The sequence below is a fragment of the Ursus americanus genome, chromosome 16 (assembly GCF_024610735.1).
Source record: "Ursus americanus isolate L20-20 chromosome 16, mUrsAme1.1.p, whole genome shotgun sequence".
NCBI lineage: Eukaryota > Metazoa > Chordata > Mammalia > Carnivora > Ursidae > Ursus > Ursus americanus.
In genome coordinates, this window is record NC_142142.1 from 6,769,969 (window position 1) to 6,782,498 (window position 12,530).

The 12,530-nt window shown below is 41.9% G+C and overlaps 2 protein-coding genes across 2 annotated transcripts; both read right to left on the reverse strand.

Moving 5' to 3' along the window:
* Positions 1–228: 228 nt before the first annotated feature.
* Positions 229–1,179, reverse strand: LOC123782562 (olfactory receptor 52B4-like). Its single transcript, XM_045782809.2, has one exon. It carries the CDS (start codon positions 1,177–1,179, stop codon positions 229–231), a length of 951 nt encoding a protein of 316 aa, XP_045638765.2.
* A 6,276-nt stretch (positions 1,180–7,455) lies between these two features.
* LOC123782561 (olfactory receptor 52B4-like) lies at positions 7,456–8,400 on the reverse strand. The gene has a single exon (XM_045782808.2). It carries the CDS (start codon positions 8,398–8,400, stop codon positions 7,456–7,458), a length of 945 nt encoding a protein of 314 aa, XP_045638764.2.
* Positions 8,401–12,530: the final 4,130 nt, after the last annotated feature.

Consider the following 12,530-nt stretch of genomic DNA (forward strand, 5'->3'; position numbering starts at 1 on the left):
TATGAATAAAAAACTAGGCACCAAAAGTCTCTGATTATCTAATGACATTAGATAGAGGCATTAGAAGAAACATGAACCAAAATTGTTCTGATGTAATTGCTGTAGTGACACCAATACCTGGGGGTCATTTAACTAGTTTCTCAGCTGTACATTTCCACATCCTGATGCTTAAGTTCACCTCATGCATGGAGAGAATTACTGAGAAAAGTGCAACATTAGCTTCCATCCTCACATTCCTTTCTGCATGGTAAACAACACATGAGCCACCCGGTCCCTGATCTGTTTAGTCCTGATTCCGTAAATGATGGGATTCATCATAGGTGGAGCCAGACTGTAGGCATTGGCCAGCAGGACATGGATGTGGAGTGAGATGTGATGTCCAAACCGCTGAGTGAGGACAGAGAAGATCCCAGGTCCATAAAAGAGGATGATGACACAGACGTGGGAGCCACAAGTATTGAGAGCTTTGCGACGAGCATCTCGGGATGGGATGTGGAAGACAGCACGGAGAATCAACACATAGGAAATAAAAATTAGCACACTATCTAAGACCAGTGTGAACACTAGGACAAAAATCCCATACCAGACGTTCACTCGAATGTCATTACAGGAAGCACGGGCCAAGACAATGTGCTTACATGCTGTGTTTGGGAGGATGTTACTTCTGCAGAAAGTCAACCTTCTCAGAAGAAATATTACGGGGAAAACTGTACCATAACTTCTCAGAAAGATGGTCACTCCAATTTTCCCAATCAGAACACGTGTAAGAATAGTGGTGTATCTCAGTGGGTAGCGTATGGCAACGTAGCGGTCAAACGCCATCACCAGCAAGATCCCTGACTCAGAGATAAAAGTGGAAGAGAGAAAAAATACCTGAGTGATGCAGCGATCCAGGGAGATCTCCCCAGCACGGAACCAGAAGATGGCCAAGGCCTGAGGTACTGTGCAGGTGGAGAGGACAACGTCTGCTGCGGCCAGCATGCAGAGGAAGAGGTACATGGGTTCACGGAGGCTGCGCTTGGTGAGGATAATGCAGACGAGCAGGCTGTTCCCAAGCAGGGTGATGACATAGGAAATGAAGAAGGGGATGGAAATCCACATGTGCTGGTCTTCTAGCCCGGGGATGCCCAGTAAGCGGAAGACCATGTGGCTGACAGCCGTGTGGTTTAAGGTGGTCATGCCTGGGGAGACCACCGGTACTCCACCACCTGTGTGCAGAGACAGAAGAAAATACAGATTACATTCAAAGATTTTTTTTATATCATCATCACTTTTAGTGCCTTTCTAAACCATTCAATTCAGAGGATGGCAGGAGCTATGTTATGTAGAAGAATGAAAAAGACAGTTTGTCCTCTAAATGAGATCTGAATCACAAAAACAGATAGATATTTATACAACTAAAGAAAATGAACTTAATATCTTCGTTGCACAAAACAAAACTAATATGAAAAGAGAAGGGGAGCGTTCTGTATTTGTGAAGTTGAAAGTATGGGTGCATATCCGAAGTTCCCCCTTGAAGACACTGTAACGTCAACAGGCGAAAGGAGCAGCAAAGAGAATCTTTCTGATGGGAAGCACAGAATAGAGATGAAGAATCAGGGATTCAGGTCTGGTCCGCAGGTGAACTTGCGTGTGCGAGAGTGGTTGGTTGTCTAATGTCAGGTCATTCTAAGAAGCTTCTCAAATACTTCATGAAGGTTTTCACAACCTTGGTCCAGATGCCTCCAGCATCTTAGAGAAGTCATCTCAATCTTCCTGCTTTGTTCTTCAGAGAGAGTCACCCCTACCTGGGACACTTCTTACCACCTGCGTGACATATATCCCCTAAAGTTACTCCGTTCCCTACTTCCACAACAGGCTACTATCGGGGTACCCATGTTGTAGCTAGGAGCACATCTGATTCCTAGCAATGATTCCCCAATTGATTGTGAAACTTTCTGTGGTCTGAACAGTGTCTTCTCCCTGTGCGCACTTCCAGAACCTAACACAGTGAAACACAGCATAAATCCTCAAAACATTTAATAAAACAACCAATGACAAATACTGGATGGCTGTGAAGTCATGCATAAGCTCTTATAAATACCTTAAATATTTATAGTAGTCAAGATCTGGGGCCAATTTACCTCTAGGAAGTCAGGGCTTGTTGGCACAATCAGGGTCAAAGAGTCCCTCAAGCCCAGACTTGCCTCATTCTCCCCTCCATGATAGCATTTTCCATTCTACTGGGATTTTCCATAATGGTGACTCAGGTCCTGTGGTGTGCTGGTACCCTGACTTCCCAGTAAATACATACATACAGGCATACATACGTACAAATAAATATTTACAAACAAAGCTTAACTATAGTGTTTGCCAATTTCCATGATGTGTATATTCCCACCATGGCCCATTTCAAGCTACTAACATGTCACTGAAAATGGAGTCAAGGAAGTACACACAATTGCACAAATTTCATATTTTGTGAATCTGTGTAAAGGGCTCCAGGACACAACTGCTCTATTCTCTCCAATTGGGTCTATGTCACTCTAAAAAAAGGTCCTAACATTCTTAATCTATTTTAAGCCCCATAACATCTAGTCAGGAGCAGGTCTTCCCCCCTGAAGTTTTACCCCTCGGCAATAAAATTTCACTCACTTGCTTCAAATGGCATTCTCAAGGGCTAACATGGGATGAGTCCCAATGTGGCATTCTGAGTGATGGGAGCCAGGAAGCTCAGAATTTATGCATTTGCCCGAGGCCCTCGGGGACAACAATTCCTCCAGGGAGTGTGGACAGAGAGCTGTCCTTTCAACAACACCCTTTCTGCCTCATTCAACTGGGTCACATCATTAGCGCTCTCCAACCCTGATTTGAGAGAAAAGCATTTAATTTCACATTTCAATATGATGTTATTGGTTGATTTTACACAGATGCTAATTATCAGGTTAAGGAAATTCCCTTCTATTTCAACTTGCTGAGTTTTTATTCTGAGCAGATGGCGAATTTATAATATGTTTATGTTGTTTCTTATAATACAACACCATTCATTGAAGAGACTGTCTTTTCCCCCGTTGCATATTCTTGGCACCTCTATCATGAATTAACTGACCATGTAAGTGTGGGGTTTTTTCTGGGCTCTCTATTCTGTTCCATTCATCAATGCGTCTGTTTTCATGAGAATACTATACTGTTTTGATTGCTATAGCATGTTCAAGTTTGAAATCAGGCCTTGTGATGCCTCTACCTTTATTCTTTCTCAAGATTTTTTTTTTTTTTTGGCTATTTAGGGTCTTTTCTGGTTCCATACAAAGTTTAGGATTGTTCGTTCTATTTCTGTGAAAAACACCATTGGAATTTTGATAGGGATTGCATTGCATCTGTGGATTACTTTAATAAATTCTTAACTAAGGAAGATGTCTGTTACTTCTAATGTAAACTGGGTAAAAACATGCAGAACTGTGACATTAAATCACTATCTTAAACCACTCACAAAAATTAATTGAAAATGAATTGAAGACTTAAACATCTGACTTGATACCATAAAACTCTTAGAAGAAAAAGGGAAGCAGCTCCTTGACATTGGTCTTGGCAATGGTTTTCTGAATAAGTCACCAAAAGCACAAACAACAAAAGAAAAAATGAACATATGTGGTTATATCAGTCATAAAAGCTTCTGCACAACAAAAGCAGTTAGCAAAATGAAAAGGCAACCTGCAGAATGGGAGAAAAGTTTTGCAAGCCATATATCAGAAAAGGGGTTAATACCCAAAATATATAAAGAAATACAATGTATTGCATGGTGCACTGGGTGTTATACGCAACTAATGAATCATTGAACTTTACATCGGAAACCGGGGATGTACTGTATGGTAACTAACATAATATAATAAAAAATCATTAAAAAAAAAGAAAGAAATACAACTCAATAACAACAACAATCCAATTGAGAAATGAGCAGAGGAAATAGACATTTTTGAAAGAAGACATCCAAATGGCCAACGGGTTCATGAAAAGATGCCCCAAATCACTACCTGTCAGAGAAATGCAAATCAAAACCACATAAGCAACCACCTCATACCTGTTAGAATGGCTGTCATCAAGGAGAGGATGTGGAGAAAGGGGATCCCTCTTACACTGCTGGTGGGAATGCAAGTTGGTACAGCCACTTTGGAAAACAGTGTGGAGGTCCCTTAAAAAGTTAAAAATTGAGCTACCCTAGGATCCAGCCATTGCACTACTGGGTATTTGCCCCAAACATACAGACATAGTGAAGAGAAGGGCCATATGCACCCCAGTGTTCATAGCAGCATTGTCCACAATAGCTAAATCGTGGAAGGAGCTGAGATGCCCTTCAACAGATGACTGATTAAGAAGATGTGGTTCATATATACAATGGAATATTACTCAGCCATCAAAAAGAACGATTACACAACATTTGCAGCAGCGTGGATGGGACTGGAGGAGATTATGCTAAGTGAAATAAGTCAAGCAGAGAAAGACAATTATATGGTTTCACTCATTTATGGAACATAAGAAATAGGAAGATTGGTAGGAGAAGGAAGGGAAGAATGAAGTGGGGGTAAACAGAAGGGGGAATGAACCATGAGAGACTATGGACTCTGGGAAACAAACTGAGGGCTTCAGAGGGGAGGGGAGTGGGGGATTGGGATAGGCTGGTGATGGGTAGTAAGGAGGGCACGTATTGCATGGTGCACTGGGTGTTATATGCAAATAATGAATCATGGAACTTTACATCAAAAACTGAGGATATACTGTATGGTGACTAACATAACATAATAAAAAATTATTATAAAAAAAGACAAGAGATAACAAGTGTTGGCAAGGACGTGGAGAAAAGGGAGCACTGTACAGTATTGGTGGGAATGTATATTTGTTCGGCCTCTATGGAAAACAACATGGAGGTTTCTCAAAAAATTAAAAATAGATCTACTATGTGATCCAGCAATTCCATTTCTGGGTGTATACCCAAAAGAAATGAAAACAGGATATTAAAGAGATACATGCACGCCCGTGCACTCACAGTAGCCAAGATATGGAAACAACCTAAATGATCATTGGAATGAATGAATAAAGACGATGTCAGATAATCTATACACACACATACACATACACACACACACACACACACGGGGATATTGTTCACCCATGAGAAAGAAGGACATCTTGCCATTTGCAACAACATAGATGGATCTAGAAGGTATAACACTAAGTGAAATAAGTCCATCCAAAAAAGACAAATACCATATGATGAAAGGCAAATACTCATATGTGGGATTTAAGAAACAAAACAAACAAAAAGACAGACTCTTAAATACAGAGAACAAACTAGGGGTTGCCAGAGGGGAGGTGGGTGGGGGGATGGGTGAAATAGGTGATGGGGATTAAGAGGACACTTATCGTGATGAGCACTGAGTAATGTGTAGAATTGTTGAATCATACATTGTCCATCTGAAACTAATACAACACTGAATAAAAAATTATTTTTTTAAAATCGGGGGATCAAATTTGAGGAATCTATTATTAAAATAGAAGTTGAAAACTCAGAACTTTCTGAAAAAGATGTTCGTAGCAGACTTATTTATAATATTAACATAGGGAAAAGCTTAAACACTCAATAATATTGAAAATATTACTGCAGAATATTATGCAAACATTAGAAATTATAATCATTTTAAGTTTTTAATGATTAAATGTATCATACAGTGATTAAATGTATCATATAGAGTAAAAGTCAAGATTTTGTACATATTTTCATATCAAATATGAAAATATATACACATGGAACAAAGAATATAGGGCATTACACCAAAAAAGTTATCAGTCATTTTCACCTGATTGAAGTTATTCTTTATGTTTTTGTTACTTTCCAATTGTCTTACATTGTCTTACTCCACATCTTGTATTAAATATGACCCTTAAAAATAATTGATTTGGAAAATAAAATGGGCTGTGCACTTAGGAAACAAGTAAAATTGAGCCATAAACTTGTAAAGAAACAATCATAAAGCCATAGAAAAATGGCTTAGGAAAAAGCCAGCTTGATGAAAATCACTATGGTAAAACCCTGCAATGAAATACAATGATATGTAGAAATGTATTGTGTACATATCTTCTGCCCATTTTCTAATCATCGAACTTTACATCAGAAACCAGGGATGTACTGTATGGTGACTAACATAATATAATAAAAAACATTAAAATAAAAAAATTTTAAAAAAGACCAAAGCCATGAATACTTTATGGGTCTTCTCAAAAGTTATAGTCATAATTCAGATGATTATAAATCTGATTATAATAATTCAAATTAATAATTTCGCTATAAAAAAAGAAATGTATTGTGTAGGTCTACATATATTCGAAATGATCAATGCCAGTAATGTGTTATCGAGTAAGAAAAATAGGTTACAGAATCTTAGATGCAGTATGGTCAGTAGTATGTATATACAGCAAGAGAGAGAAATATGGCAAAAAGGCTATTTCTCTCAGAGAAGTATCAACTAAAGAGCACACTGGGAGGAGCTGTGGTTGCAGAGAGTCATGGGGAAGAGATGAGAAGGGGGTGTGGAAGGAGGAATAGGAGTTTTCCACGAGCTGATGGAGGTTATCCCAATGCAGAGCAGGGCCATGGAAAGCGTGGCATCATCTTGGAAAGGTGAGGCGTTAATGGCCTGGTGCGTCTCACACTCGGTCCTCTTGGAAGGTGATATGGGAAGTGTTGCTATAAAGGTCAGGAATCAGGTGCTCGAAGGCCCTGAATGCCCCACTGAGGAAGGAATCATTGAAGAACGTGGCCTGATTCTAAGATTTGGGGGAGTTCCCCTTCCTCAGCTTCTCCCCAGCCACACACCACCCCTCAGAAACCACAGGAGTCAACCCAACACAAGACTAATCAGCCTCAGGTTTCTCAGATATTATTCTGTAAAATATGGAACATGCAATTCATTTACATTCTCCTATAAGAAGCACACGTGATGGCAGGATATAAATTATACTAGAAATAACAGTGAAGCCTAGGAAGCCCTGATTCTAAGAATGTCATTTAGCCAAAATGAAGGACATACAGGAATGAAGGTTTGTATCTTTTTGTCCAGATATCACAAGATGTCTCAGAATTGCAAAACTCAGCGAGGAATAGTTGAGCAAATTCCCAGAAGAGAGTACTGTTCTTATTGGTATATTTCCAACAATCAGGCTATTGTTTAAAAGGACAGAACTTCAAATTCCTGCTGTCCAGGTTCTTGCAGACGGTAGTTTGCCCAGTCAGACATGACAAAGCTCTCTGAGGTTATTTTGCCAATCGAAAATATAACTCCTGCAAACTCCATGATCAATTTCCTCCAGAAATTAAATTTACTGAGTTTTTCCTACTGTTTCAGTCGACCCACGCCATGCACTAATTTCACTACACTTTCATTGATAGCTAGAGATCCTGGAAAATCTTCTTCTCTGCCAATGTTATTTCTGCTTTGGAAAAAATACATAAGCCGCCTGCTCCCAGATTTGCTTGGTCTTAATGCCATAAATAATGGGATTCACCATAGGTGGAACCAGAATGCAGACATTAGCCAATAAGATGTGGGTATGAGGTGGAATGTGGCGTCCAAACCGCTGAGTAAGACTTGTGAAGATCGCAGGCCCATAAAAGAGGACGATGATGCAGACATGGGAGCCACATGTGTTAAGAGCTTTGTGGCGAGCCTCTCGGGAAGGCATGTGGAAGACAGCACGGAGAATCAGCACATAGGAAACAAAAATTAACAGGACATCTAAGACCACTGTCGACATGATGACAAAAAGTCCATACCAGATGTTCACACGAATGTCGTTACAAGCATATTTGGCCAAACCAATGTGTTCACAAAAGGTGTGTGGGATAATATTATTTTGGCAGAAAGTCAATCTTTTCAAAAGAAATGTTATGGGGAAAATTGTACAATAACTTCTCAGGAAGATGGTCAGCCCAGCTTTCCCGATCAGAGCACGTGTAAGAATAGTGGTGTATCTCAGTGGGTAGCATATGGCAACGTAGCGGTCAAACGCCATCACCAGCAAGATCCCTGACTCAGAGATGAAGGTGGAAGAGTAGAAAAAAACCTGAGTGATGCAGCAATCCAGGGAGATCTCCCCAGCACGGAACCAGAAGATGGCCAAGGCCTGGGGAACTATGCAGGTGGAGAGGACAACATCTGCCGCGGCCAGCATGCAGAGGAAGAGGTACATGGGTTCACGGAGGCTGCGCTTGGTGAGGATAATGCCCACGAGCAGGCTGTTCCCAAGCAGGGCGATGACATAGGAAATGAAGAAGGGGATGGAAATCCACCTGTGCTGGTCTTCTAGCCCAGGGATGCCCAGTAAGCGGAAGACCGTGTGGCTGACAGCCGTGTGGTTTAATGCAGTCATGCCTGGGGAGACCTTCCAGGACCTCATCTCCTATTCACAGACAGAAGAAAACACAGATTTTCTTGAAATATTCTTTGTGAAGACACTAGGAGATTTTGGCATATCTTACACTCTGTCTTCTTGGAACATGCAAATAATAAGACACATACAAAGGTAAATAGAATATATTCTCTGCCCTCAGTGAGTGACACTTTAATTAAAAGATACATGTTTCCAACAACCAAAAATATTGTTGTAGGTTCTTTCCCTATAAACAGATGGTTATGAATGCAAGAAGGAAAACGGGGGGGGGGGGGGCCACGAGGGCAGTTACAAGATGGTGCTTGAATTTGCGATTGAGTCATTCAACATAAGGTCAAGAACGAAAAGGGGAATCACCATGAAAAATGTTTGCATTCTTGAGACGTTTCCAGCCCAGGGTAGCTGATGGACAGAAAACACTGAAAGGGGCAGGGGAGGGGCTGCACAGGCAGATTTTCCTGTTGGTGAAGAGCCTTTTTTTTTTTTTTTAAGATTTTATTTATTTGACAGAGAGAGGCAGCCAGCGAGAGAGGGAACACAAACAGGGGGAGTGAGAGAGGAAGAAGCAGGCTCCCAGCGGAAGAGCCTGACCTGGGGCTCGATCCCAGAACTCCGGGATCACGCCCTGAGCCGAAGGCAGATGCTTAACAACTGAGCCACCCAGGCGCCCCTGGTGAAGAGCCTTGATCACAACTTCACACTTAGACTCCATCCTTTACACAGGGAGCAGCCAATAGATGTCTTGAAGCCAGGAGTTTAGAACAATTACTCTACTTTAGAAGGTTACTTATGGGCATTTATTGGAATAGTAATTGGCTGAAGACACAGGATTCTAAATGGCTAGTGGTATCCTAGGAAGAGAATGGATCTGAACGTAATACAGTCACAGAGGAATTAATCCAGTATTTATTATACATCTATTTATGCCAGAGATTTTAGTAAGCACTTCGTATGTAGTCCTTCGTATTTTTTTGCACATAGATATTGCATATCCACTCCAGGAATTGGATATTTTCCCCATGTCACACTAAAAGTAAATGCAGAGAAAGACAATTATCATATGGTTTCACTCATTTATGGAACATAAGAAATAGGAAGATCGGTAGGAGAAGGAAGGGAAGAATGAAGGGGGGGTAAACAGAAGGGGGAATGAACCATGAGAGACTGTGGACTCTGGGAAACAAACTGAGGGCTTCAGAGGGGAGAGCGGTGGGGGATTGGGATAGGCCGGTGATGGGTATTAAGGAGGGCACGTATTGCATGGTGCACTGGGTGTTATACGCAAATAATGAATCATGGAACATTGCACCAAAAACGGGGGATGTACTGTATGGTGACTAACATAACAAAATAAAAGTTATGTTAAAAAATAATAATAATAAAATAAAAGTAAACGACACTCCGTCATGCCAAATGTCACAAACCAATTATGGATAAAAATGAGATTTGAAATTTCAGAATTGATCGCATAATTTGCTCACCTGTAAAGAAAGTCATGAGACCTCTAAGGGGGAATACTGACAGGGCCTGTGAGCCCAAGGTGAGGGAGGCATCCCTTGTGTTCACACCTTAGGAAACTAAGTTTAAAAACTACTGAAATTGGAAAGGAGAAAGCGCATTTTTGCTGGGCAGGCAGCAGCAGCAGCACATTTAGAAGATTTCGTTGAAGGTGGAGATTTTATCATATATTTGCCAGTATACTTTCATTCATTAGTCCTTCGGCAAGTATATTTTGAGCATTAAACTATTTTTCAAGCATCATAGTACAAACTGGTGATATAAAAAACTGAGACCCTCCCAGGAACCTAGGGGCTTATGGTTTAAGAATGAATCACATTTATACAGGGAGTTTTGGAGAATTGGTGACAAATGTTTATCCCCTCTGAGGAAGAGTATCTCAAAATACCTATCTCAGTAGCTAAGTTATAGCTTATGCTCATTCACATCGGATCTTCTACCCCCTGACTCCCGCTCTTGGTGCCTCTGCTGTTTTTCTTTCTGGAGAGGACAATCAGCCCCTCTTACCATCCTCCTGCTGACGGGAGAAACTGTTTTACCATTAGTTACTCAAGGGAGTCCAGCTGGCCTTGAAGGAGGGAAATGTCTCTATAGAGCACGTAGCTGGGAGGCAGAGGCCCGGGAAGACACAATAAAGCACAGGCAGGGGCTGGAGATGAGGGAAGATCATAGAAGCTGCTGATGCCAGATGGTTGGGGGAAAGGAGAAGCAGGAATGTTTTTTATTGATTCAGCCAAACAGCAAAACCAGGGAGCTCAGGGGATGGAGATCTGCCTGTTTAATGGGACTCCTGTTGGAATGACCTCGTTCTAACACACGTTCATCCTCCGTGACCCCTCTAGGACACCCCTCCCCCACACTTTCTGCTCACATCTGCCTGAAATAGCCTGGCTCTCTCCGCAAAGCCCTTCCCACACCCTGCTTTCTGAAGCCCAGCACAGGTCCCAGTCCTTCCCAGGGCTCTTCTCATATTTGCCAAGATGTGTCTGCAGTCTTAGTCAATATCTTTCTGTTTTCTCATACCCAGCCTAATTACTAGGGCACCTGTTACTTTTTGGATGGCATCTCTTTATCCACTTGCTTTCAATAACATCAGATAGCCCATGTACTCTCACCCGCCTTCCCAGACCTCCCTCTCCACAGCAGCCATGACCAACCATCACCCGCCTTCCCAGACCTCCCTCTCCACAGCGGTCATGACGAACCATCACCTGCCTTCCCAGACCTCCCTCTCCACAGCGGCCATGACCAACCAGATTGGTGCCCCCGGTTCTACCATCCTATGCCCACATACATGAATAGCCTCCAAGAGTCCTGTCACCTCTGGCCTGTCTGGGACATAACACCAGCCCAGTCCTTACCTCGACCCAGGAACCTTTCTACTCCCAGAGAGACATACACTCAACTGCCTTAGACTGAGTCTTCAGGAACACACATGAGGACAGCAATTGGGCTGTTTATCCTCTGTTATGAGAGCCCTTAAGGGAGCACTACGCCGGGCCCCAGGGACAGGGCCGTCTCCACCAGCCTCGCCCTCATCCCAGCTGGGCTGGTTCTCTAAGACCATTGCCCACCCCCTTCACTTCTTCCTGCTCCATTTCTCTCTTGTTTCTCTACAGATGCTAGGATACAGAAACTATGTACCACCTAAGCCAGCCTTGCTACATGCCCATCTTATTGCAGTTGTAATATAAATGCTTACAATTAAGATGGACTCACAGTTTTTAACGTTTTACTCTTCATAAGAAGGATTACGTGAAACTTTCATGAGTTTCAAATTCCAGGCATGAATCTAATGCTCAACTCTGTTGTCCGAGGCTACCTCAACGCACAAGCTCACCATTAGTAAAGGCACGTGAGTCTTGATGACCTTAGCCATGTTTCTATTTCCTTTGATTGACTCCTTTGGCTGCGTTCAAGATTTTTCACTTTATCTTAATTTTCAGTTCGATTGGGTTGGGCCTAGGCAGAGCTTTCTCTGTTGTTATCCCCCTTGAAGTTCACTACAATTCTGGAATCTCAGTGAGCTCATTATATTTACCACACTTGGCTATATTCAGCAAGGATTTCTTAGGAAACATTTTTCTGTCCTATTCTCTTATTTCATTTTGAAACCCAACAACACATATTTTGACCTTGTTACACCAACACCTGAGGGTCTGTTTTTTTATATTCTTTTTCTCTCTCTGCTTCAGTTGGATAATTCTTGCTAGATCTTACGGTCTATGTCTAGAAGTAAGTGACCTAGCTTGAAGGGTAAATGCTTTTGCAGTTTGGTTGTACCCTGAAAGATTCCCTTCTCAGAGACTAGCCTATTTTCGTTCCTGCCACCAATGTATGGAAGCAACTTTTTCTCACAGCCTTGCCAGTACAGCATATGTCAAGCTTCTGAGTATTTGTCGGTCTGATAGGACGTCAAGTGTGGCTGACCATCTGCAGAAGCAGCAGCCAATAATTCTTCAATCTGCCACACAAACAAGCCAATTCCCCCACCATGAAGCACCGTCTATTACCTGGTCCCTTGCATTTGTGATGGCCTCATGACTTCCTTAGACCAATGGAATGAGGCTGAAGTATTATGTCCTCCGCTC